This window comes from Moschus berezovskii, chromosome 14 (assembly GCF_049115385.1).
Source record: "Moschus berezovskii isolate FMDL1 chromosome 14, NW_MosBer_1.0, whole genome shotgun sequence".
Classification (NCBI taxonomy): domain Eukaryota; kingdom Metazoa; phylum Chordata; class Mammalia; order Artiodactyla; family Moschidae; genus Moschus; species Moschus berezovskii.
Window position 1 is genome coordinate 39,206,592 of NC_142473.1, and position 27,160 is coordinate 39,233,751.

At 49.2% G+C, this 27,160-nt stretch overlaps 1 protein-coding gene across 1 annotated transcript in view; it reads right to left on the reverse strand.

The window, feature by feature from the left end:
* The window catches only part of OTOG (otogelin), an 86,256-nt gene that overhangs the window by 39,867 nt on the left and 19,229 nt on the right, over positions 1-27,160 (reverse strand). The window contains exons 18-31 of the mRNA XM_055422506.2: positions 26,993-27,117; positions 25,907-26,119; positions 25,116-25,308; positions 23,698-23,772; positions 23,414-23,457; positions 21,745-21,898; positions 12,786-12,893; positions 11,226-11,364; positions 9,243-9,377; positions 8,803-8,949; positions 8,394-8,513; positions 6,457-6,573; positions 5,617-5,773; positions 1,675-1,701 (exon numbers count right to left, since the gene is read on the reverse strand). Of these exons, the coding sequence (XP_055278481.2) occupies positions 1,675-1,701; positions 5,617-5,773; positions 6,457-6,573; positions 8,394-8,513; positions 8,803-8,949; positions 9,243-9,377; positions 11,226-11,364; positions 12,786-12,893; positions 21,745-21,898; positions 23,414-23,457; positions 23,698-23,772; positions 25,116-25,308; positions 25,907-26,119; positions 26,993-27,117 (1,754 nt within the window). The remainder of the gene's footprint in view (positions 1-1,674; positions 1,702-5,616; positions 5,774-6,456; positions 6,574-8,393; positions 8,514-8,802; positions 8,950-9,242; positions 9,378-11,225; positions 11,365-12,785; positions 12,894-21,744; positions 21,899-23,413; positions 23,458-23,697; positions 23,773-25,115; positions 25,309-25,906; positions 26,120-26,992; positions 27,118-27,160) is intronic.

A 27,160-nucleotide genomic window follows, 5' to 3' on the forward strand; every position in this document is an offset into this window, starting at 1 on the left:
TCTCACATGTGGGCATCTTTCCTCCCCTGTGCTTCAGCAGCGTCGGTGCATGGCACATGGTGATCACAGCTCTTACGAGGAGGGTCTCTACTGGGGAGTCCACATCTGTCTCCCCTACCAGAGGGGACACAGGCAGTGCTGTACTGGGAAATGGTGAAGAGTCAGCAAAAAATGAATACACAGAAACCCATTTGGTAATGCTTGCTGATTTCCACGGTGTGAATACTCCCACCAGTGGTCAGCGTCAAGCACTAACTGAAAGTGGAATTTAGAGACACGGTGAGCTCCAGAGAGCCGGGGTGGGCTGGCTCCTGAGCGCCACCGGGACAGGTCTCATTCGCCATTGCATCCCCGGCTCCCGGCAAGGGCCTGACCAGAGAAAATGTTGGCAGAAAAGCCGAGCAAGGAAAGGATAGGTGGGTGGGTGGGTGGGGGTGGGATGCTAGAAGCAGCTTGTCCTTTGTCAGTTACTGCCACCCAAAATGCCACAGAAGGGAGAAAACTCTGCTTAGAGCTGTCTTGCTGAAATGTCTTGCCTGGTGTCAGACAGACCCTGCCTGTGAAGGGACCGCAGTCCTTCCAGTACAGATTCAGGCCTCCAGGAGTTAAAGGTCGGGGCCTATCAAGAGCCCCTTGAGGCTAATATTCTGAGTCGCAGCAGGGACTGTGGCTGGAAAGATGATCCTGGAAGGCAGGGCACACCAGAGCTTGTGAGATTGGTTACAGGGCTGTTGTGATTGTCTAGGAAACCTGTGCCCCTTGAGCTGCCCTGCAGCTATTGTGAATGATCATGCTGTACCTGGTCCAGCTCTCATCTCATGGACCCCTACATGGTATCCTTGTCCCTCTAGTCAGGCCCCCACTATTTCACCTGCTATACTCTCTCCAGGGGGATGTTTTGCAAACCAAAATCTGATCATGTGGGTAACAAGGGAAAAAGCTTTGGGCTTGTACCCATATAGACCTGCTCCTGGCAGGATGGTGCTTGGAAGCGGGAGCAGAGGGGACCACAGAAGTCAAAGGTGAATGGCACCAAGGACTTGATGAGCTTTTAATTTGGCCAACCTGGCCCCACCGCACAAAGATCGGTGCTGAAAACTACTCCTGGGCAGCCCTCCAATCCCATCCAACCCCAGTGATTAAAGTGACTAATTGGTTCCAACACTGGACATTAACCTCCCTGGAGTCTTTAGTTATGACCTAGTTAATGAGAAGTCGGAACGTATCCCATTACCCTGTGACCTTGGTTAAAACTGAAGATAAATCTGATAGACCGCGCTGGACCACAGGTTTTGCCCCAACAAAGGAAGAGCAGTTTGCATCTGCCTTTTCCAACTCAAAACTTCAGGAAACCCAAGACAAGATTCCATGGGCCTGACGAGCCAGATGATAAAGGCTATGGGCAGCACGTTGGTGCAAAAGGGGTTTTCATTTCCTGGTGAACCTGTCACATGAGCACCCCTGGGAAGCTCGCTGGCCCTGGGCTCGGACAGAGGCAGCAGAAGCTGCTGGGCAGAGTCCCAGGGTATCTCTGAGCCCTGCACTGTCAGGGCCCTCTCTGCATGATGGAGTCTTCCTGCCCACATCACTCGGGGCCAGCAGGGCCTCAGGATGGCTGATGCTGTGGCACTAGGGCACAGACAGCAATGCCTTGGCTTTCAAGGTTGAGCTTACCTTTGTTAAAGAAGTCACAGTCATAGGCTGAAAGAGAGAGAATAGAGACCTCTTGAGAAGCCTGGAACGGATGGTCAGGGCCGAGGGCCTAGCATCCCAGCTCACCCTCCTTCCCCAAGGACTGGACCTGGCCTGCCTCCCAAACTCCAAGATTCAGACATGGCCATTGATCCAGATGTCTTAAAGTGTAGGAAATACAATGGCTCCTCTCTTTGCCCCCAGCATAAAGCTCAAAGGCTGGCCGAGAGTAGGCATTCAGCATGAACTGAATGACTGAATGAATGCTGGGACAGAAGGGTGTATTCTGTGTGATCCCAAAGGGCAAGAATAGAATCAAGAAATGGAAGCTCGGTTCAAGAGGGAGGTGACGTATGTATACCTATGGCTGATTCATGCTGATGTTTGGCAGAAACCAACACAATTCTGTAAAGCAATTATCCTTCAATTAAAAAAATAAATAAAATTTTTTTTAAAAGAAAGAAATGGAAGCTCCAGTCGAAAATGTTGTGGAAGGTACTAGAGAAATGCAAGCACAAGACAGAAGTTGGTCTTTACAGCATGGACAGGAAGGCCCCAAAGACCTCCGGGATCCAAAGCCCTGAGCGCAGTTTCCATTAGGCATTGATGAGCTCCTCCAAGTATGTGCTCCATACGCCCTCTAGTGGCCTAGCACAGCACCACAGCCTGTTCCCTTGGCAAGTCAGCCGTGGATTAGTCCATTGGGATAAGCTGGGGACTTGGCAGGAGGCTTCCCTGGTGGCTCAGAAGATAAAGAATCTGCCTACAATGCAGGAGACTGGGTTCGATCCCTGGAGAAGGGAATAGTCACTCATTACAGTATTCTTGCTTGGAGAATTCCATGGACAGAGGAGCCTGGTGGGCTACACAGTCCACGGGATCTTGCCCTTTGGGATCTTGCCCCATGGGTCACAAAGAGTTGGTCACAAAGGTCCCAACTGAGCAACGATCACTAACACTTTGCAGGGGCACCTAAACCCAGGAGCAAGACCATGAGAAGTCAGTTGACCCAGTAGCTTTGGGATAAAGGCTGAGGAAGGGCCTCGCTCACTCATAGGCCACCAACTCCACCCCACACCCCATGATGAACACTTCTCCTCTGCACCTGGCACTGCCCTCTGGAAAGAGCACTAGGAATCAGTAGACTGACCCACCATGTGGTTACGGGCAAGTATGTGCTTTTCCTCACTTGTGGATTCAGAAGACTGAACTTGAAAATCAGATCTCCAAGTCTCTGTTTTCAAGTGTGTACCTGGCTGCCCAAAGACGTGGTCACGAGCCAGCTCTCTAGAGACCCCCAGACCTGGGTTCAAATCCCATCTCTCACTCATCAGCTGTGCATACTAGGGACAAGTTTCTCAACCTATCTGAAATTTAGTGTCTTCCTCTGTAGGATGGGAACCACAAGTATTACCCCACAGACTGGTAAGGTCTGAACTGGAGTAAAGCAAGCAGTCATCTCTGATGCAAAATTTAAGGGAACCTCAAAAAAAAGTTTCAGTAATCAGGATATGTCATACTTTAATACAACTTTTAAAATTTCAGAGTTAATGAAAAATATCCATGATGAACAACATATCAAAATTTTAAAACAAAGACAAAATCAGTGACAGCACCTTGCTGAGCCATATTGGAGTCTGAGGCGAAAGGAAAAATCAATAATATTGAGCTTGTTATTACTAAAATTGTGGTATTTTATTCATCGAAGATGTTCTTGCAATAGTTTTGATTTTTAAAAAGTATTGCCTGAAAATGTGATTTATCTTGATTACTGAGTCTTTTGGTACTCCTTTAAATCTTAGGCTCCAGGCACTGGCCTCACTTGTATTTCCCTAGTCCTGAATATTAAACGATTTAATGCACAGAAGGCACAGGGCATGACACACCGTGGATCCTCAATAGACATGTTCCCTTCTCCTTCCAGAAGTGCACGCTCAGTTGCTTCAGTTCTGTCTGACACTTTGTGACCCCATGGACTGTAGCCCACCAGGCTCCTCTGTCCATGAGATTCTCCAGGCAAGAATACTGGAGTGGGTTGCCATGCCCTCCTCCAGGGTATCTTCCTGACCCAGGGATCGAACTTGCATCTGCCTGTGTCTCCTGAATTGCCAGTGGATCCTTTACCTACTGAGCCACCTGGGAAGCCTCCTTCCTGAAGAACTTTTACCAAAGTAGAAGGAGAAGCAGACTGCATGAGGACCTAAAGCATCTGTGGTGGAAGGGTCTCAGGGTAAAACGGGCAGAGAAAAGGGAAGCCAAAGGTGATTCTGCTCCATCTTCTTCCTGAGGTCATCCTGCCTGGAGCTCCCAGGGTTCAGGACATGCCAAGCACCCATGTCCCCACGAAAAATGACAGCAACATCAGCTCGAGCACTAGTGCTCTGTCCCAAAGTGAGGCGTCTTGCGCCAGGAAGATCTTTGGTGTGCAGGAACGAATAATAAATCATTGAAATTTATATGTATTTTACTTCATCTTTTAAATATTTATTTTTGTATCTGTTTTGTGGCATACTTTACACTACTAATATTATATATATGTACATGTACCTATGTATATGTACATATAAATATATATGTATATGTACATATACAAAGAGACATTACTTTGCCAACAAAGGTCCATCTAGTTAAGGCTATGGTTTTTCCAGTGGTCATGTGTGGATGTGAGAGTTGGACTATAAGGAAAGCTGAGAGCAGAAGAATTGTTGCTTTTGAACTGTGGTGCTGGAGAAGACTCTTGAGAGTCCCTTGGACTGCAAGGAGATCCAACCAGTCCATCCTAAAGAAGATCAGTCCTGAGTGTTCATTGGAAGGACTGATTTGAAGCCGAAACTCCAATATTTTGGCCACCTCATGCGAAGAGCTGACTCATTTGAAAAGACCCTGATGTTGGGAAAGATTGAAGGCAGGAGGAGAAGGGGATGACAGAGGACGAAATGGTTAGATGGCATCATTGACTCAAAGGACATGAGTTTGGGTGAACTCCGGGAGTTGGTGATGGACAGGGAGGCCTGGCGTGCTGCGGTTCATGGGGTCACAAAGAGTCGGACACAACTGAGCGACTGAACTGAACTGAACCTATGTATATATATGTACGTGTGTGTGTGTGTGCATCTGTTTTTACTTGCTAGGAGTGTGCAAACAAAAGCATTTTGTAGACCGTCAATGGTCAAAAAAACACTACTATCTTGTGGTGCCTCTGATGGGCCTTATGTGTCTTAGCTGACAGGGGCTTTCATGCTCACTATCTCCTTTGACCTCCGCAATAAACCTTGTGGGACAGGTCTATTCCTATTTTTCAGATAAGAAATTGAGCCCCAGAGAAGTTGAGATCTAGTTTGAGGTCACACAGCTTGCAAATGGCAGCTTTGAGTCTGGAACCCAGGGCTCCTGACTCCTCTGGTGAAGTGGTCAGGAGCACAGTCCTGGGTTTGCACCCAGACCATATGGCTCTTCCACCAACCTCTGTGACCTTGAGCATGTTACTGAATCTCTCTCTCTAACCCATTTCTCCAACTGTAAAACAGGAATAAACAGTCCTACTTCACAGGGTGCATGTGTGCTAAGCTGTTTCAGTCATGTCTGACCCTTTGCCATCCTTTAGACCATAACCCACCGGGCTCCTTTGTCCATGGGATTCTCCAGGCAAGAATACTGGAGTGAATAGCCATTCCCTTCTCCAGAGGATCTTCTGGACCCGGGGATCAAACTTGCATCTCTTATGTCTCCTGTACTGGCAGGCAGGTTCTTTACCACTAGAGCCACTTGGGTATTTGATAATTTGATGAATTATACACATAAGCCATGATGATGCCTGGCACATGGTAAGTACTCCATAGATGCTCACCAGAGTGATGGAACCCCACAGGCCTGCCCATAGAGGGGCCCCACTCTCCCCCTCAGATGATGGGTCTGGACACTCACGGCAGAGGCGCGGGGTCCTCCAGTCGACGGCCACCCCGTGCTGGCAGCACTGGTGAGCATAGGCGGACACGCTGGCACAGAAGCACTCACAGTCGCCGCCCCGGCTGCACCCACACGTGTCTGTCAGGCAGTTCGAGTAAAACCAACTGACGTCGACCTGGAGGAGGTCAGAAGTCAGAGGTCAGAGGACAGGTCCTGAATGTTAGCCCTTCAGCTTCTGGGCTGATGCCACTCAGCCTCAGGGAGCAGCACAAGCGTGAAGGATGGTGTGCACTGTCCATGTTGGGTGAGGGCAGAAGGCAGGCCTCTCAGAGGGAAACATTAACTCTGTGGCCCGGGTAGACCCAGGTTTTGAGAACTAAGCTCTCTCCTTTCTGGGCCTAGGCTTAGGATCCAGGGCTTCAGGGTGTGGCTGAAAAACAGACGTGGGGTGTGAACCCCCCGCCAGGGCCAGAGACAGTCAAGACCAGTCTGACAGCAGCCTTTGAAGCCCCCGAGGGGCCGTGCCGAGCTGAGCACCAGCTCTCCTCTGTCTCCACTGAGGGCTGCTGCTGCAGCATGAGGGGTCTGTGTTCACCATTCAGGAGAACGGCCTGATCGGGAGGAAGAGACATAAGGAGATAGGCTTGAAAAGGGCACAGAAGCTGTTTGACTGTCTGTCTGTCCTGGGTCATCTGGGGAAACAGGACAGAGTCATCTGAAAAGGCCAGAGGCAGGGGAATGGCAGAGGTGAGTCTTCCCTCTAGACCAAGGCACGGCGGAGGGTCTGAGGGCAGAAGGGACTCCAGGGAGGTGGCAGGAGGGGCGTCTCAGGAGCAGCGGAGCCCGGCATCCACTCACCACAGGGTGGCAGGTCTCAAACACCTCGCTGAGCAGGACACTGCATTCCTTCTTGGCAAAGGGTTCTCGAAGAGGATTCAGGACACAAGTGTCTCGGGGGTCAAGGGTGTCCGGGCACTGAGGGGGCAAAGGCAGCACTGGTGATCTCCTGACCCCTCACATGCCCACTGCCTGATGTGGTGGAGGGACTCCTGGAGCCGCTCCCTTGATGCTGGCCTCCTGTGTCCGTGTCCTTGGATAATCCCCTGCCCTTGAATGTGGGAGGGACCAAACTGACAAGCCAACAAGAGATGGGAAAGGTGATGCGTGGATGTGGTTATGTGTCAGTGATTGCATATGATCATGTTACATAAGCCTGCAGGGCCCATCTGGCTGGACTCCCTCTCTTGCCGACTGTGAATGGCACATGGCAGGAATTGTGGGTGGTCTCTAGGAGCTGAGGGTCATCCTGGGCCAACAGTGTGCAAAAAAACTAAAGTTCTCAGTTCTCTGAGATACAAGGAATGGCTGTCAACAGCCACATGAGTGGTCAGAAAAGGCGATCCCTCTCCAGGGCACCTTCAAATGAGAGCCCAGCCCTGGCTGGTACCTTGACTTGCAGCTTGTGATACTGTATGCAGAGAACTGAGTTTGAACCCTAATTCCTGACCCACAGAAACTGTGAGATAATCTGTGTGTGTGACTGGATGCTGCTAAGTTTATAGTTATGTTGTTATCCTGCTAGAGTGAATGAATACAGATCACTCTGGTGTCTGCTGAGCCTCCACCCTTGGGCCTATATTGTCACTTGAGCCCCCCAGAGTATGCCCATAGGAATTATTGAGAGAGAAATAACATTAGGGGGTGGGTAAAATGAAGGAAGTAATGAAAGTTAATCACCCATTCAGCTTCTCTGTTAAAAGCACAGTTTTTTGAGGCTTTGAGAAAAGATTTGTCCCACCTCTGAATTTCACTGAGCTCCATGTCATGACTAACTGCTCCCCTGACTCCAGTCTATACAGGCTCCTCTCCATCTGCTCTCCAACAGAGAATCAGGAACCGAAGATCACTCAGTCCAGGAAAGGCAAATATGTAACACTCGAGTCACCACTCTCTAATACAGCATCCATGGCAGACATAACTAATCAATCACAGTTCTTCCAGGTGAACCTGACACAACTGTTGGCATTTCTCAACGTGGCTTCCCAGGCAGCCTCATCTGACTGATCAGATTTGTCACATGAGGTAAAATGTATCCACCATTCCTCTTCCAGCTCCTTCACTTCACAGAAGATCACAGAGAAGCTGGGGCTTATTCAAGGTCACCAAGCAAGTCCCTGGATGATCTAAGACAAGAACCCAGGTCTACTGCTCACAGTTCAGTGCTGTGTCCCCTCACCGCTCACAGCTTGGCAGCCTCAGTCAGACATCTTCCGAACCTCAGAGACATCTCCTATCATTTCTGCCTCTGATAAAACTGTCCTCCCTCTCAGAGATCTTCTCTCTGATACATTCAGCCATCCAAATATGGTCAATCTTTTAAGTACCACACTAGTCCCGCCACCTTCAGGAAGTCTTCTCTGATTGCCTCAACCCATGTAGATCTCTCTTGGCCTCTCCTCTGGGCTAGACTTATTGGCACAGAGATGGATAAAATGGTCCTGCTTCAACAAGCCTCATCTTCCCTACTAGGTGGTCACCTCTCCTAGGGCAGAGACTCTGTCTCCTTCCCAGCCCCAGCTCCCCCACCAGGTCTTGGTCCAGGGACTGACTTGTGAGATGGGATGATGGTGCATGTCCTCAGGCCACAGGGCTGAGGACGCCAGCAGAGGCTGACAGTGGGTTGCAGGAGCAGCCTTGCACCAATGTCCTTCTCCCCTGACCTGTGGCCAGGTTCTCTCAGTGCTGACTAGGGTCCATCTGGGTGAGGGGAGTGAGCCAGCTTGGAGACGCTTTACCTCGACTGCAGCCCAACTGCCACCAAACTCCTGGGGGTTAGTTAACTCTAAGTTCTCTGGGGTCCTCATCTCGTTGACGGTCTTTAAGTCAAAGTTCCCACAGAGTCCTGCCAGCTGGCCCTGAAAGAAGACAGAATTGTTTCAGGCATTCCCAGGGTGAACCATAGGTGGGGGGTCACCATGAGCCTAGGAGTCTGTCATGGGCCTAGAAACAACTTCTGGGGTCATAGAGTGCAGAGAGATAGGAGAGTCAGAAGAGAAGGGGCCCAGGGCAGGGCGGGGCAGAGAGGACAGAAGGTATGGTGCGCCTGGCTCTTTGGTGAGGGAACAGCTCATGCAAGGACACCCAGGGGCTCCTTGGCTCTAGGAGGAGCACAGCACTGATGAGGGTCACTGCTCATGTGACTACCTGCCACTGTGGCCCGGCCTGGACGTGCACCGTGGTCCTCTGGTCCCATAAGAGGGTGATGTGCTCCCGTGGGAAATGCACCAGCGTGAAAAACCCTGCCCGCCACGTGTGGACCTCCTGCTTCTCATCCAGGAAGCTCTCCGGGCTCTAGGGGGACCGAGATAGGCATTCTTGACGCCAGAGCGTCCCCCAGTAGCTGGGTCAGTTGGGCCTGGCGACAAGTCACTGCCCAGCCCCAGGAGTTCACCAATTCCTCTGCCTCCCTCATGTCCTGACAGTGACCTCTGGGTTCCTGGCCATGACCAAGGAACTCAATCTGGACTGATCACTTAATGGCTCCAAGAGAAAGTGCTATGATAAGGAAGCCAGTCCCTAGCCCTCTTCTGCCCCCTATCAGCTGGCAAACTGTCCATACAACCTTCACCTGCACCAGGCCTTACGGGATTTCCTGAGTCGTCATCGAAGATGATGAGTGAGTTCCCCACGTTGATGGAAATAAATTTCCTGCAGATGATGCCAGAGCTGTAGCAGTTTACATTTTCTACAATCACAGAGAAGCTGAAATCCGATGTGCTCTGGGGAGAAATAAGTTAGCGCAATAAACCAGGGCGAGAAGAGATTTTGTTGAGAGGCACCGGGTAGAGGGATGCAGACTCTGAAGTGGTTTTCAACCCACTCCTGCTTCACATGAGTGGTGTGACTTTGGGCAACTTACTTCTCTGAACTAAACTTCTCTGAAGCTTAGTTTTGTTTTGGGTGCCTGGTGCGTGAGGGACTATCCAAAAAGTGTTTGATGAATGAATGACTATATAACAGGGACGACTGGTGCTGGCGGGAGTGTGAGGGAAGGAGCACTCTCTTACAGACACTAATGATGGTAGTGTAAGCCTTTTTGGAGGGCAATCTGCAGGCACCAGACAATATCCTAAAGGGATAACTTTTATACAAATTCTACTTCTAAGAGTCTAGGGACACATCTACACAAGTATTCATCGAGTATTTAAATACTGGTGGATAATAAAACAAACTAGAGCACGTCCTTTCTGTGGAATAAGAAGAGAAATTTACCAACCATATGAGATAATGTCCAAAGAATACTATTAAGTGATGAAAGCAAATTGCTGAACTCCGGCAGTTGGTGATGGACAGGGAGGCCTGGCGTGCTGTGATTCATAGGGTCGCGGAGAGTCGGACACGACTGAGCGACTGAACTGAACTGAACTCATGTTCCTGCAGGATTCACACCTGTCTGTTATGAGTGCTTATTCAGCAGGCAACAGGAACAGAAGAGGTGTGAAGAGGGATATTCGTTTTTAATATATGCCTCTCCATTGTTTTAAATGTTAGTGACGAGCATGCAAAGCCTTTGAGATTTAAAAAATAAAATAAAACAAGGTCTATCATCTTTGTCTTGTGAAGTCTTTGAAATTATATGAAAAACCCCAGCACACTGCCTGCGCCACAGATAGGGCTTCAGTTCAGTTCAGTTCAGTTCCGTCGCTCAGTCGTGTCCGACTCTCCGTGACCCCATGAATCAGATAGGGCTTATTCCATAAAAAGTATTGAAAGTGAAAGTCGCTCAGTCATCTCTGGCTCTTTGTGACCCCATGGACTATACAGTCCATAGAATTCTCTAGGCCAGAATCCTGGAGTGGGAAGCCTTTCCCTTCTCCAGGGGATCTTCCCAACCCAGGGATCAAACCCAGGTCTCCTGCATTGCAGGTGGATTCTTTACCAGCTGAGCCACAAAGGGAGCCCATAAAAGGTATTACTATTATTTGATGAGATGGACAGGCCCTTAGCCAAAGGGACTGAGGCCTCTCCCACCTGCCCTGTTGGTACCCTCTTCTCCTCTTGGAGGGGATCCTGCCTCTATGATGCTCTCCTACATCACTATTCCTTTTCCTCCGGGCGAGCTGGTGGCTTTAACACATTACTCCTTTACACACCAACTCTCCAGTCAGATTTCTTGGTTCCAGCTTGACCCCAGTTCTGTCACTGACTAGCGTGCGACCTGGGTGAGATGCCAACCTTCCTCAGCCCAATTTGCTCCATCTCTAACATGGGCTCAATAAGCTCTGTCATTCAGGGGTGCTGTAAGAATTAAGTGAAATAATGCTTTAAAATGGCTTGGTAGACCACCAGGTATTTAATGAGGGCCCAGAAAGTATTAGTTTTTACTATAACAGACAGAAAAATCACTGGCACCCAAGAAGGGCAGGGTTATAATGGTGAGTGGACAGGCACTGGGCATTTACAACTGGTGGGCTCTGTCCAGCCCTGATCTTGCTCCTTAGCACCTCTTTGAGGCTCTGAATTGCCAAACGCCAGGGCTTAGGTCCTCCCGCGCCAACCATCCAATTATGCATCGGTTGCTCTGGGGACCCATGGAGCCAGCTATGCAGACATACGCAGACGCTCACCTTGACCAGGTGCACTTTGCACGCCCCCACGAAGTCAAATGGGAGCCCATCAAACGTGCGGTAATGCCGGTCACCATAGGCCGTGCAGGTGGAGGCGCAGGGGTGGAGGGTGCACTGGAACGAGCCGCGCTGGCACACGCTGAAACACACGCGCCCAGGCCCCTCACAGGGAAGCCCCGCCCCCACCCTGAGCATCCACGGTGGGGCCACTGCCCGTCACGTGCCCACTGTGTTCCCCTGGGCTGAGTGTCAACAAACATCATCGACCTCCAACAAAGGCCCAAAGGATACGAGGCTGGGTCCCCATTTTATGCAAGAGACCCTGGGGTTCAGAAGGTTAAACCAATCAATAACAGAGCCAAGACTGACCCGAGATCGATTCAACTCCAATATCCACACTCTCTTTGCCACATCAATCATTCACTCATTCAACAAGTAATAAGCATCTACCATATCCCAGGCATTATTCCAGGAGTCTGAGCTACATCAGTGAACAAAACAGCAAAAAATCTTCTGCCTTTGTGAAGCTTGTATTCTAAAGGAGGAAGATACACACTAAATAATAAAAAATAGTAAGTAAGCATGAGTAGGTAATGTGTGTGTGTGTGCTCAGTCATTCGGTCGTGTCCGACTCTTTGTGGCCCCGTGCACTGTAGCCCACCAGGCTTCTCTGTCCATGCAATTTTCCAGGCAAGAATGCTAGAGTGGAATACCATTTCCCCGTCCAGAGGATCTTCCCAACCCAGGGATCAAGCCTGCATCTCCTGCATTGCAAATGGATTCTTTCACTGCTGAGCTACCTGGAAAGCCCCGAGTAGGTAATAGTTAGAAGGTAATGAGTGCTATGTGGGGAAAGGAACACGATAAAAAAGACTGGGAATGTGTGTGGGGGTGGGTTGCAATTTTAAATAAGATGGATGGAAGGACAGGTGAGCAGAGATTTAATGGGTGTGAGAAAATTAAGTATATGGACATTTGGGAAAACAGTGTCCTGGGCAGAGAGTACAGCCTTTGCAAAGATCCTGAAGGACACTCCGGAAGACAACATGGCCAGAACAGAGAGCGTAGGAGGAGAGGAGGAATTCAGGGAGGCAACAGAGGTTCCAGTCCCGCAGGTCCTGGAAGGCCGCGGCTAGCAGTGAGAGAGGGAGTGTTCAGAGGGTTTCATCATGGGAGTAACATGATCTGAATGCCCAGCTTTTTCACACACACGAACGTGCATACACACTCACATGTGCAGTCTATGAGTCTGGACATGTACCGACACACATCCATATAAATACGCAAACACATCATCATGGTTGCAAACACACATGCACACACATTCATATACACATATGAACAAACTCACATTGATACTTATAGTCACAAAAACATCCCCTCAAATTCTTTCTGTGCATGTATTTGTATATATACACAAACCCCTGCAGACCACACAATCACACAAGATAAACATGAACATGGTTGAAGGGGGGATGCTAGACTGCACTCACAATCATACATCCCATATCCACCCTCAGCCCCAACAAAAGGTAGAGCCTGGATGGGGCCCTCACTTACCAGGAATGGCAGGGAGACATGACCTGGTCCCCAGGGTAGTACTCCTTCCCTTTCCAAGTGCATGGACACTCCTCTGGCAGAAAGCATGCATCCCCATGTCTGAGCAGGCTGTAAGGACACAGCAGGCAGATGGTCAGGAGAGCACCCTTCCATCTCTGCCACCTGTGGACGACCTTGCAGCCACATGGATGCCCTGGGATGGCTCTCAGTATTTACCCTGGAAGAGAGTGACCATGGACCTACCACCATCCTGCTTCTGCCCAATGAGGTTCAGAGCTACCTCAGCTACTGGAAAATGAGAGGCAGGCTTGGCCCAGCTCAGAAGTCTCTGCCATCCATCGGGAAGCAAGGCTCAGCTCTACCAGCCACATCCTCCCAGTCAGGCTGGATGCCAGCTGTCCTGTGGACACTAGCTGTACACTAATGAACACACCATGGGCATGGGCATGGACCCTTCTACCCAGGTGGCTCATAGAGTAACTAGTAGACTTGCATTGGAAAGAAATGTGAAAGGGAATTTTTCAGGAAGATGGCAACTCAGATCCACATGAAGGAATGAAGAACTCCAAAAGTGGAAAATATGGTGGTAAATTTTTTTTTAAATTATTTCTCAATTTCTTTAAGAGATAATCAAACATTTAGAGCAAGATTAATGTCAACTGGATGTGAATTGGGCTTCCCTTGTGGCTCAGCTGGTAAAGAATCCGCCTGCAATGTGGGAGACCTGGGTTTGATCCCTGGGTTGGGAAGGTCTCCTGGAGAAGGGAAAGCTACACCACTCCAATATTCTGGCCTGGAGAATTCCAGGGACTGTATAGTCCATGAGGTCACAAAGAGTTAGACAGGACTGAGTGACTTTCACTTTCACTTAATGTCAATTAATTGTGGGGTTTCTAACACACATAGAAGTAAAATGTATGAAAATAATGATTAAAAGGACAAGAAGGAAGTAAATGAAAGCAGACTATTGCAAGTAGTCTATATAAAGTGGTAAAACATTAATTCATAGTTCAGTTCAGTTCAGTCGCTCAGTCGTGTCCGACTCTCCGCGACCCCATGAATCACAGCACGCCAGGCCTCCCTGTCCATCACCAACTCCCGGAGTTCACTCAAACTCATGTCCACAGAGTCGGTGATGCCATCCAGCCATCTCATTCTCCGTCGTCCCCTTCTCCTCCCGCCCCCAACCTTTCCCAGCATCAGATGGTGATAAATGAAAGATACATATTGTAATTTTTAGAGAGCTACTAAAATAAAACAAAAAATATCAGGATATAGGAACATCCCTGGCAGTCCAATAGTTAAGACTCTGCACTTTCAATGCAGGAGGCACAGGTTTGATCCCTGGTTGAGGAACTAAGATTCCACATATCATGAAGTGCAGCCAAAAAAATAATAAATTTTAAAAAAATATTAAAAATACTAATATATATATTTTAAATGAAATAAAGGAGAAAAAATAGAAGACTAAAGTTGCTGCTGCTGCTGCTAAGTCGCTTCAGTCGTGTCTGACTCTGTGCAACCCCATAGACCGCAGCCCACCAGGCTCCCCCGTCCCTGGGATTCTCCAGGCAAGAACACTGGAGTGGGTTGCCATTTCCTTCTCCAATGTGAAAGTGAAAAGTGAAAGTGAAGTCGCTCTGTCATCTGACTTGTAGCGACCCCATGGACTGCAGCCTACCAGGCTCCTCCGTCCATGGGATTTTCTAGGCAAGAGTACTGGAGTGGCTTGCCATTGCCTTCTCCCAGACTAAAGTTACTTAACCCAAAAGAAGAAAGAAAAGAAGAAAAAGCAAAGACAAATAACAAGATTGTAGTGTTAAATTCAATCCAATTATTAAAGGCAAATGCATAAACTGTCTAATTACAAGGGGAAAACTGTAACACTGGCTAAAAAAGCAAGACTCAACTGTACTCTGTTTCTTAAAGATATAGTTGAAATATTAATATAATAGCACAAATAAATGAAAAGCAAAATGATGGGAAAAGATACCATGTAAACACTAGTTACAAGAGAGACAGAGTGGCTATATTAAACTTACACAAAGTATACTTCAAGACAAATAACATTAACTCTAATAACAAGGGATATTTCATAATAATAAGAGTCAGAGATTTCCCTGGTGGTCCTGTGGCTAAGACTGTGCACTTTCAATGCAGGGGGCCTTGGTTTGATCCCTGGTCAGGGAACTAAATCCCATATGCTGCAACATAAAAAAAAAAAAAGAAAGAAAAAAGACTCCCACATGCAGAAACAAATATCCCATATCCACAACTAAGACCTGGCATAGCCAAATAAATAAATATTTTTTTAAAAAAAAGAATCAGCACGTTGCTGTATGGCAAAAATCACCACAATATTGTAAAGTAATTAGCCTCCAATTAAAATAAATAAATAAATTAAAAAAAAATAATTTTATCAGCAGAACATAAGAATCTTAAATGGGCATGCACCAAGAATCAGAGCTTCGAAACAGAAGCAAAAACTCACAGAACCGAAGGAGAAAAAAGACAAAAGCACAGTTATAGTTGGAGATTTTAACATTCTTCTCCATTAATGATAGAACAAACAGGCAAAAAAATGATCATTGATGTCCCTATAAATTTGACAACTTCTATGGGATGAACAGCAAAAACACTAAATATCTATAAATAAATTCAATGACAAATGTGTAAACCTCTGGGTGAAAACTAGGCCACACTGCTGAGAGAAATGAAAGAAGGCCCAGGAAGTGGAACAATAGCGGCCTACTTGTAGATTAGAGGATCCACTAGTATGAAGATGTCAGTTCTCCCAAACTGATCGATAGGTTCAGCACAATCCCAATCAATATTCCAATGGCCATTTTGTATAAATTGACAAGTTTATCATAAATTTACATGGAAAGTCAAAAACCTAGAAGTGTCCAGAAAACTTTGAAAAGGAACAAATTCAGGGCACTATCAACTTCTGATTTCAGGACTTACAATAAACCTTCAGAAATCAAGACAGAGTGATATTGGCCAAAGGATAGACAAATAGATCAATGAAACAGAAGAAAGAGTCCTGAAATAGACTCACATTTATACAGTCAATTGATTTTTTTTTAAGGTGCCAAAACAATTCAACAGGGAAAGTCCTTCTTAAATGGGGCTAGAACCACTAGATAACCATCAGAAACAAATACAATGAAGTGACTCCATTTTGTAGCAGATACCAAAATACAATAATTTTAGATAGACTGTAGACCCAAATGTAAAAGCAAAATTTATAAAGCTCCTAGAGGGTATACAGAAGAATATCTTTGGAATTGTGGCAAAGATGTCTTAGGACACAGACAGCATCATAAATAAAAAAGTGCCAAGGTAGATATCACTAAAATTTTAAACTTCTGCTCATCAGAACTGTTTGGATATATTAAGACATTTTATGGACAGGGAGGCCTGGCGTGCTGTGATTCATGGGGTCGCGGAGAGTCAGACATGACTGAGCGACTGAACTGAACTGAACTGAAATAAATTAACAGGCAAACCACAGACTAGGAGAAAATATTTGCTATACATATATCCGACAAAGGACTTGCATCCAGAATATATAAAGAACGTCAGCAACTCAATTTTTTAAAAAATCAGCTAAATAAAAAGTGAGCAAAAGACTTAACTGCACACTTTACAGATGAAGATACACAAATGACCAAAGAACACATGAAAAAGTACTCATTACTAGTCACTAGGGAAATACAAATTAAAACCATAATGTTATTTGACTATGCTCTCACTAAAATAGCAAAAATGAGAAGGACTGAAAACATCGCGTGTTAGTGAGGATATAGAGCAGCCAGAACTCTCACACGAGAGTGTGAAATGGTACAAAGTCTTTGGAAAAAGGTTTGGGAATTTCTTACACAGTGAAATGTACATCTATCCTGCCACTCAAGTCCACACTGAAGTGCTCTTCCGAGAGAAAGCAGCCTTATTTAAAATAACCTAAACATGTATCAACATTTGAGTGGATGATTTAATTATAATACATTCATACAATGGAGTACTACTGAGCAATAAAAAGAAGCAAACAACTGGGAAATGCAACAATATGGATCAGTCAAAGACATAAGCTAAGGAGAAGTCATGGACAACAGACTGGTTCCAAATAGGAAAAGGAGTACATCAAGGTTGTATATTGTCACCCTGCTTATTTAACTTATATGCAGAGTACATCATGAGGAACGCTGGACTGGATGAAGCACAAGCTGGAATCAAGATTGCCGGGAGAAATATCAATCACCTCAGGTATGCAGATGACACCACCCTTATGGCAGAAAGTGAAGAGGAACTAAAAAGCCTCTTGATGAAAGTGAAAGAGGAGAGTGAAAAGGTAGGCTTGACTCAACATTCAGAAAACAAAGATCATGGCATCTGGTCCCATCACTTCATGGGAAATAGATGGGGAAACAGTGGAAACAGTGTCAGACTTTATTTTTTGGGCTCCAAAATCACTGTGGATGCTGATTGCAGCCATGAAATTAAAAGATGCTTGCTCCTTGGAAGGAAAGTTATGACCAACCTAGATAGCATATTAAAAAGCAGAGACATTACTTTGCCAACCAAGGTCCATCTAGTCAAGGCTATGGTTTTTCCCGTGGTCATGTATGGATGTGAGAGTTGGACTGTGAAGAAAGCTGATCACCAAAGAATTGATGCTTTTGAACTGTGGTGTTGGAGAAGACTCTTGAGAGTCCCTTGGACTGCAAGGAGATCCAACCAGTCCATCCTAGAGGAGATCAATCCTGGGTGTTCATTGGAAGGACTGATGCTAAAGCTGAAACTGCAATACTTTGGCCACCTCATGTGATGAGTTGACTCACTGGAAAAGAGTCTGATGCTGGGAGGGATTGGGGGCGGGAGGAGAAGGGGACGACAGAGAATGAGATGGCTGGATGGCATCACCGACTCAATGGACATGAGTTTGAGTCAAGTCCGGGAGTTGGTGATGGACAGGGAGGCCTGGCGTGCTGTGATTCACGGGGTCACAAAGATTCGGACACGACTGAGCGACTGAAGTGAACTGAACTGAGGGAGCAGTCAGACATCAAAGGGTAGATACTGTATGACTCTATTTTCATGACGTTCTAGAACAGGTAGGGCCTATTTATGCCAAAAATAAAGAACTATGGTGAAGGGGTACAGGGAGATACCAACTGGGAAAAGACATAGGGCACAAGAAATTTTTTGAGGGGGAAGAAGTGTTCTATATCTTGATGGAGGTGTGGGTAATAAGAGGGTATAAATTTGTCAAAGCTCAACAAACTGTATGGGACTTCCCAGGGATCGCTGGTGGTAAAGAACCTGCCTGCCAATGCAGAGACACAGAGATGCAGTGGCATTAGACCCCTGGGTTGGGAAGATCCCCTGGATAAGGAAATGGCAACCCACTCCAGTATTCTTGCCTGGAGAATCCTATGGGTGGAGGAGCCTGGAGGGTTGCAGTCCATAGGGTCGCAAAGAGTCGGACACAACTGAAGCGACTGAGCAGAGAGGCACAGCAAACTGTATACTTATGGTCTGTGTGTTTTACTGTACACATTGATTGGAAGCTCCATATTTAAGGGTGGCCACCATTTTGTTGAGGATGTCCCAAAATGTCAGTTTCTGGAGGCATTTTTTTTTTTTTTTTTTGCCCAGCCAATTTTCAGGATTAGAATCCTCTTCCATTTCTGACTCGGGAGGCAAAATCTTTGATGCCACCATCCCAGGAACCAAGCTGGGGAAGAGGGCTGGGCCCCAGTTGGCTTTCACTCATCTCCCTTCGTCACTCTGCATCTCATCCCTGCCTCTGTCCACAAGATCAAAGTCTCTGATTTGACTTTTCTAGAAACTCTTACTGTCTTGCTCTTGCTGTATGGGGTAAGGGAATCTGGACACTTAACTGCTCCTTACACAGACTTGCCACTTATCCCACTGTCTTGTTCCCACCACCGCCTCTTCTGAGATGCCTGGAGTGTCCTGTTCCTGAAGCTGGCAACACCATGTAGCCTGTTTCTCCTTGGCCTTCCCTTCTACAATCATCAGCCGTCAACCTCTGCTCTGCAGGGTCAGTTTCTACACCGCCACCCTGGTTCCTTCTTCAAGAACTATTGGCCCATCTCATGCCACTGTCATCCCATTCTTGTTCCCTTTGTCCCTGGTGATTTATACATTTTTTTTTTTTTTACTCCATTACCAACATTTCATTGTGGTTGTGAGAGGAAAAAATAAAAAATCATGTGGTTAATCCACAATGTTCTACCTGAGGCCATTTAACCTTTCTGTTTTTTTCATAGGTAAAATGGGGATAATGACACCTTCTTCCGAAGGTCATTAAGAGAATTTAATTATAGACCTGGGCACACTGCCTAGCACTTAGTAGATACACGAAGAATATTGGTTTCTTGTCCTTCCTTTCCCCATAATTGAATCAGACACCAGTGATGGACTGGCTCATCACCTTCCATCTTCACCCTCAGGCCCTTCCTTGCCACCCACCATCCACTGCTCCCTCTTGGCCTTTTGCAGACCTGTGTGTATCCTTAGCACCTTTTGTGTGCCCACCACAGACAGGAACACACAGGAAGGAGCTCTGGGCCTGAGTTTGTGGAGCTCTTTCTCCTTAACTGCTAAGGGGGTCTCTCCTCAGGGGCATTTGCAAATGCATAGGATCCAAGTAAAGACAGTACTATCACTCACAGAGAGTGCTTACTCTGTGCCATCTTCCAGATGAGGAAACTGAACCTCAGGGAAGTTAACTGACCCACCCAGTAAGAAGTCAGGACACAAGTCTGACTCCAGAGTCCATGCTCCTAACCACTGTGCTACATTGCCTTGTGACCCCAGAGCCCTTGGCTCAGCACCAAGATGCAAAAGAATTGGGAGCAGCATAGACAGCGCCAGATGCCTGCAGTGGCCCAGGAGCAATACACACACCCAGAGATTCTACAAAATACTAAGGAGGGTGGCAGAGGGACCAGGGACCCAGAGGGCCCCAGGCAGGGGGTGTTACTTATCACAGGGAGCCCTATCCCAGCTCCCAGGAGAATGTTCCACGATGCCAGGAAGTGCCTGTCCTTCCTTTGCAGTTAAGACTGTAACAATTTCCCTTTGACAAGCCCCTGTGGAGTGTTGAAACTCCTCAGAGGGCATGAGTCACTACAGCAAAGACCCCAGGAGCCGATAGGGGTTTGACACTAATACGGGGAAGAGGACAAGGTTCTCTGGAGAAGTTAGTGTGCCCAGCTCCTCACAGCTGCTGTCTTCATCCAATCTCACCAGAGTCCTGCGTGGTGGGTGTTACTGCCCTCAAGTCACAGAATGAGCAAACTCAGGCTCATAAACATTCAGGGACTAGTCCAAGATCACATAGCTAGTGACCAACACTAAGCCCTCTGGACTGTGGATGCTCTTGGCACAGCACCAGGGCATGGACTGAACTTTGAGGGGCTTGGAGCAGAGGAAGAGAGAGGATTCAGGTACTGTCCGCTCAGACTAGTCCTGCAAACAGCAGCAGGGCCTCACAGGCAAGAAGACTGTTGCCCAAGTGGTCGTGTCACTTGTCAAAGGTCACCCAGCCCTTGGAAACCTTCACATCCTAGCCTACCCTTCGCAACCTGGGGATTGAAAAGGGAACCCCGCTCTGGTTTCAGGATCTTTTGAGTTAAACTAATCCCTAATGTCAGGCATTGCTTTAGAAGCTTGCTCCTCAATGTATGGTCCCCAGATCTGCAACATCAGCACCTCGTGGGAGCTTGTTATTAATAGAAATTCAGAGTCTTAGGCAGGTCTAGGATCCTGTGAGAGTTCACCAGACCTCACAGGGGTCCCTTGTGGATGCCCTTGTCTGGGAAAGGGCAGGCTCATGACCCATATCATGACCTCTGTGAACGGGACTAGACCCCAGGCGTCCCAGAGCCAGCATGCTCTAACCGAAGGGTAGGGTTTGGACTAAGCAGAGTTGGATTCGGGTCATGGATCTTTAAGCAGACCACTTCCCTCCATCCAACCCTTGGCCTCAATTTCCTCATCTGCAAAATTGGAATAATGATCCTCCCCCTCCTTTCTCCCAAGGATGCTCTGAGATTGAAAGACATCATTATACCAAAGTGTTTTATAAATAGCAAAACTCCAGCTGAATGTTCCCTCCCCCCTGCACCCTAGAAGCCCTGACCCTCTTCTCACTTTCCCTGGCCACCAGGCCTGGCCTGGGACTCCCAGCTGATCACTGAGCTCTGCACAGGTGGAAGGATGCAGCCTCATGCTGCCAAGTCATGAGACGAGGCACCCAGCTGTCTTCTCAGCCTAGACCTGCAGTAAGACCAGCATCAGGATTGGGCAGAGTGAGGCGCTGGGCCCTTGCAGTCACCTTGGCAAGCAGAACACCCATGAGGCAACCCATAAAAGTCAGTGCATGCAGATCACACAGCTGTGACGGCAGCATCTCAGACACCCAGGAGGGAGACCACTTCCACTGGGTGAGGCCTGAGCCCTCAACGTGGTCAGAAACTTGCAGGGATGAAGGCTGAGAGCTAAACATGGGTTTCCTCTCTCATGGTCTTCAGCCCACGAGACCTCTAGGGCAGGCTCGGCACCATCCAGTGCGTGCCCTTCAGCACCTCATTTAATTCTCACAAGCATTTCTTGGGGTAGCAGGTATTATTATTATTCCCATTTTACAGATGAAAAGCTGAGCCTCAGAGGAGCAAGGCCCCTTCCTTGTCTAAGGCCACACAGTGGTGAAAAGCAGAGGGAGGTAGATGCCACTCCGGCTTGGCTCCCCACCCTCCTGTCCTTTCTCAGATTCCTCCCTGGTTATGATGCTGTGCCTGGGCAGCCCTGGGCTGGCACCTCCCTGCAAGACTGTGTGAGGCTTCCCCGACCCTCACTCCACATTGTGGGCCTTGGCTCTGCCGGCCTTTCGGGGATGGAAACCCAGGGCAACGCGGAGACATACCCCTGGGGACAGGCACATCCTGAGAGGCAGGGCCCACGGGCTGGCATGCTCAGGTTCAGCAGCTGCTGCTCACACGTCCTCTCTCTGCTCAGCTCAGGGTCGGCGTGCAGGTCGCTGCAGTTCACAAAGACCTGGCCTGCTGGGCAGGCAGCAGCTGGAAGAGGAGAGGGTGGTGCTGGCCAGAGCCTGGACCCTCAGAAGGATGCTTGCAACACCTGGGCCTGGGGTGGGTTCCTGGGAGGCAGGGCAGGGAGATCCTGGGGGCTGCAGGCAGAGATGGCACTCTGTGGCTTTCTGCATTCCTCAGGTTCCCAGGCATGCATGACAGTGGGTTGGAGGGGTGTGTGTTGTGCCACAACAGGACAACCACCACTGGACCCAGTTACCAGATGTGTCCTTTCACGGGGTACCGCTCCCAGCCCTTCACCTGCATTTTCTTATTTATCCTACCACAACTCTGCAAGGGATTACTATCCCCTACTTTCCCATATGATGGAGAGAAGCCACTTCTGCTTTCAAAAGACATGATAAAGAAAGAAGAAGCGTCCCAGAGGGACCAGAAGCAGAGCCAGGAAGAGAACAGCCATGCAAAAGTAGCCGGGAAGGTTTAACAACAGGAAAGTCAACTTCCCGTTCACCTGTGTTTCTGTGACATAAACCCACTCTCTCTCCCAGAGCCTTCAGTCACGTTGGCCTTGTATAGTTACACCATGCGAGTGATCTTTCTTAGGGAAATCAATAAAATGGGACTGAGTTCTATGCCAATCCTGGGATGGAACAGAGAGAAAGGGACAGACACAAGAGATGAGATAAAGGTCCCAAAGAGAAGAAATCTGAGGACAGGAACTACAAAAAAAAGCACCCTTTCAGGGATATACAGGAAACGTGGGAAGAACGCAGGCATCTAGGTTATATAGCAAGAGAGGACATGAAGGCTCAGCGCGGTGAAGTGAGTTCCTCAGGGTGGCACAGGCAGTGAGGGCTGGGCAGGATGTGAAGCCAAGGCCATCTGAGTCTGGGGGCCCTGCTCTTAGCCATGTGATTACTCTCTGACCTTCTCTGGGCTGGTCTCCATACTTAGCAGCATCCTCTGCCCTCCAAGGCCCTCTCTGAGGGTTCCAGCTCCTTGCCCATCCAAGACACTCACCGGCCGATCCACCACTGTGTCATCCAGCACCCCCAACTTCCACTGCCTGAGAGGGTCTCAAAGACCCAGCCTATCCGCCCCACTGCAATGACCCCCACATCCCACATGGGCTGGATACAGAGTCAGCCTCAGCAGAGACGTGATGGTTCAGATGGAGGAAATCCAGGAGCCAGGGGAGGTCAGGCCTGCCCAGATATCCCAGCTGGTCACCCCTGAGGGAGACAGAGTCTCGGCATCTCCTTGACAAGCAGGAGGGACATCATTGTACCAAAGTGTTTTATAAATAGCAAACCTCCAGCTGAATGTTCAAAACTCTAGAGTGGAGCTGAGGTTGGGACAGGATCTCATGATGCCACGCTCTAAGCTGCAGCCTTTCCCGAGGGGACAAGAACTACAGAAAGCTTGGTTTGGCACGAGACCTGGGGCAGGCTCTCCTCGTCCTGGCCTGTGCTCGAGCTCCCAACTTTCCTCTCCCCCATCCCACCACCATGACGGGGCCCCTACCCTCCCAATCCCCCTTACCCGGGGCTCCGCTATCACAGCTCATGACTCCATCTTTGCAGTGGCTGCAGAGAGAGAGAGAGGCACTGGGGTCAGCCCACCCAGTCACTGCAGGGCCCAGAGACCCTGAGTCACTGCACTCAGGTCATCGCGGAGTTCAGACAGACATCCCACTGCTGTCTCTGGCTCCCTGCGCAGAGAGGGAGGCTGTCACTTTATGGAAAGTTCCACACAGCCGCATTTTCTTTAGTCAGCAACTTGCATTTAAAGACAAGAATAATAACGCTGCTGTCTAGAAAGCTCACCAGTGGCCCAGAGTCGGGACGTCGCTGTCTCCAGGGGGATAATCCATTCCTTGGAAGTGGCAGGAGCACTGGTTCCTATAAAAGCCGGGAACGGAGAAAGGTGAGGTGACTCCGGAGACGGGGCAGGGACCACCAAGGACAGGGACCCCGCCCTGCAGCCAGCCAAGGGCATTCACACCCAATATCTGTTCTGATAGCTCAGTGCCTATACCACATGGGTGGCTAAAATATTGTGAACATCAGGCTAGGCCCCCCTTTCTCTCCCTTACAGGGGATCTGTAAAGAGGGGATCCTTACGCGACCCTCTTCATAGGTTCCTGTTTGTAGGCCATTTGAGGGCAAAGACTGTGTTTCCTCCTCCCATACCTCAAACAGCTGGTTACAGCCAAGTGCAGGCCTTGGAGCAGAGCAGTGGAGGGCTGGACTGGTTGTCTGTACTCATCCAACCCCAGTGTTCCTCACCATCTTCTCCTTCCCTAACTCCTCCTCCATCCCACATAACCCTCACAGGCTCCCCTCGCTCACAACACTCAACCTCAAGGGGTAGGGGCACGGCACACATCTGGATCTCAAGCGAGGACTCCAGCTCTAAAAGGGCTCTGAGTGAATCAAATATATCCCCCATCATTCATGTTGATGTCCCCCACATTCAGTTGAATGTGATACCATTTTATAAATTAAAATAAAACAAAAAAAACAGGCCTGGAGGGCACCAGGGGTCTTGCCAGTCAACCCTGAGATCTTGTGAGGTCACCACCTCCCATCTGCCCCTTCCAGTCTGCCCTCCAGCTGCACAGAGAATGCCCACAGCCAGATCTCAGGGTGCTCCCCGAGTCCCCTTTGCCTGGAGTACTCTTTCCTCAAATCTCCGCTCACATGCCACTCCTCAGAAAGGCCGTCCTCCCATGCTCACCTCATGTGACATAAGAGCAACCCCTCCCTCCCCAGGACTCCCTGGGCTCAGTTGGCTGTACTTGGCATTGTAGCTCTTGTTACCATCAGATCCATTGAGTTTCTGTTTATTTGCTTATTTTAGCTGTCTCATCACCTAGAATGTGAGCTCTGTGAGGGCAGGATTTCATTTTGTTTGTTGCTGAATTGTCTAAAAATGTCTGGAACATACCAGATAAATCAAGATGTGTGGAAGGAGAGGGTAGATGAGGGCAGAGACCCTCTCAGCTCTGTGGGATTGTCTTGACTTGTGGCAAAGTCAGACTGGACCCAAGAGCCAGAGTTGGGGAGAGAGGCCTGGGTGGGAAGTGGGGAGGGCGTTCGATAAGCCCAGCTTATCCTCCAAGGCCTGCCCTGCGACTGAGATGAAGTAGGCACAGGAGAGGCCCAGGCAGGTACCCAGCCTATGCTCTGGAGACTCCCAGCTTCACTACCCCCTGACACAGAGCTCAAGACAGCCTCCTCACCTGGGGACACAGAGGTCAGCCTGGGTGTCCAGATAGGTGTCTGGTGGGCAGGCACAGCCCTCCACACACTCGTCCCCACTGAGGTCACTGCCACCATCAACCCCACAGGCCTCAGGGCCCGCCAGGTCCTGGCAGGTCTGTCCACACGGAGCCACACACGGGCTGTACTCCTTGGTGGCCTCACAGGACAGCGCTGTAGTGAGAAATGTGACCGTGCTTTGCCTCCCTTGCACACCCACAAGTTTGTGGAGTGGGGTCAGCATCATAAAGAAGAGAAAAAGAGCCAGAGAAGGTAAGACATTTGCCCAAGGTCACACAGCAAGTCAAGGTTACAGCTGGGATTTGAATCCAGTCTGCCTCCCACTGTCCCAGAATGGCAGAGACACAGCGGTAGATCCCATCTCCCAACTTCAGCCTGGGCCCTATCACTGGCATTTACTTCTCTCTGCAGGGCATTCCTCTTAGGTAGTGATTTTGTGGGGGAAGTGGAGGTCGTCCCCTGATAGCTTGCACTCACCCCATCACTCACACGTAGACACACATACACAGGTGTGTAAATACACACACACACTCTGCCTCTCTCACTTCCATGACCTGTGAAGATCAACTGTGCTCCCTCCAGCAGCCTCCCAGGGCCCTTGACTTGAGGCTGCCCTCTCTTCACCTGGCCACCAGCCCACTCCCTGGGGTCTCCCACAGCCAGTTGGGGGGCAGGGGCAGGTAGACACTCAGATCTGGCGCTCCAACTCCTCCAGTGCCCTCCCAGGGGCACACAAGCGTGGGGCGCTCACCGCAGCCTGGCAGGCGGGCACGGAAGTCCACGGAGAGCCCGTGGCGCTGGCACAGGTGGGCGAAGTGAGCCACAGTGGCACACAGGCAGGGCTGCCCACAGCGGCAGGCATCTCGGCGGCACTGCTCAAAGTAGGGCACGGGGCTCAGGTATGCGGAGCAGGGCGCAAACAGCTCCCCCGTGAGCACGCTGCAGGCCTGCAGGGCAAAGGAGGCTGGAGACAGACGAATGGGCGAGGGTCAGGGGTCTAGTTTGCCTGGTGCTCCGGGCCCCAGCTTCTCCCTTCCTCCCCACAGCTGCGGGGACTGTATCCAGGAGTGTGTGTGCATGTGTGTATGTGTATATATGTGCGGTATGTATGTGCGTGAGCACGTGCAGGCACTCACGCTATGCATTCCTCATGTCAGGAGTGACAAGAGTAGACAAAACAGGAAACAGGCAAAAGTCCCTGCTTTCCTGTAGCAGACATTCTGGGTTGGGGAGACCATCCCTAAACAACTTAAACAGTAAATTCAAAGTGAAGAGTCAAAGGAGAGAAAGTTGAGAAGAAAAATGGGATTGCAAGGTGGGGGCGGAGGGGAATTGTGATTTTAAATCCAGTGGTTCGGAAGGCCTCAGTGGAGAGATGTTGTTAGACTAAAACCTTGAAAGAGATAGAGTCAGGCATGTGTTTATGAGGAAACAACATTCCAGGAGAATGGAACAGCAAGTGTAAAGATCTGGAGAGGAGACAGACCAGGCTGGGTCAGAAGAAAGCAAGGAGGCCAGTGCTGCTGAGCGGGTGGAGGGCGGGTGCGGGGAGGAGGTGAGATAGGGGGTGGGAGGGGAGTGCAGGGCCTGGCGGGGCCACTGTGAGAGCCTGGACTTTTGCCCTGAGATGGGGGAGCCAGTACAAACGTGCATAGGGGTGACAGGGATAGAACGTGAAGTTTGCTTCTGTCCGATCCTCACCAGAAGGGAAGGCCCGTCCCCTCCCCACAGCTCCTCCTTTCTGATCACTCCTACCCCACGTGGTCAACATCCTCACGCCCAGGCTCCCATCTCATCCCTCTCAAGCCAATCCCACCCACCGCCCCAACCACCTCACCGGCCTGCAGGTGCACGTCGCAGGGGTCCAGCGGGGAGCCAGAGACCAGCGGGGAGCAGGCGGACAGCGTTTTCCAAGAATTGCCAAAGAATTGTGGAGTGCTCTCAGGCACACCCACTGGGGACCTGCAGCCACGGTAGAGCCACAGTCACACACTGGCCCATGGGC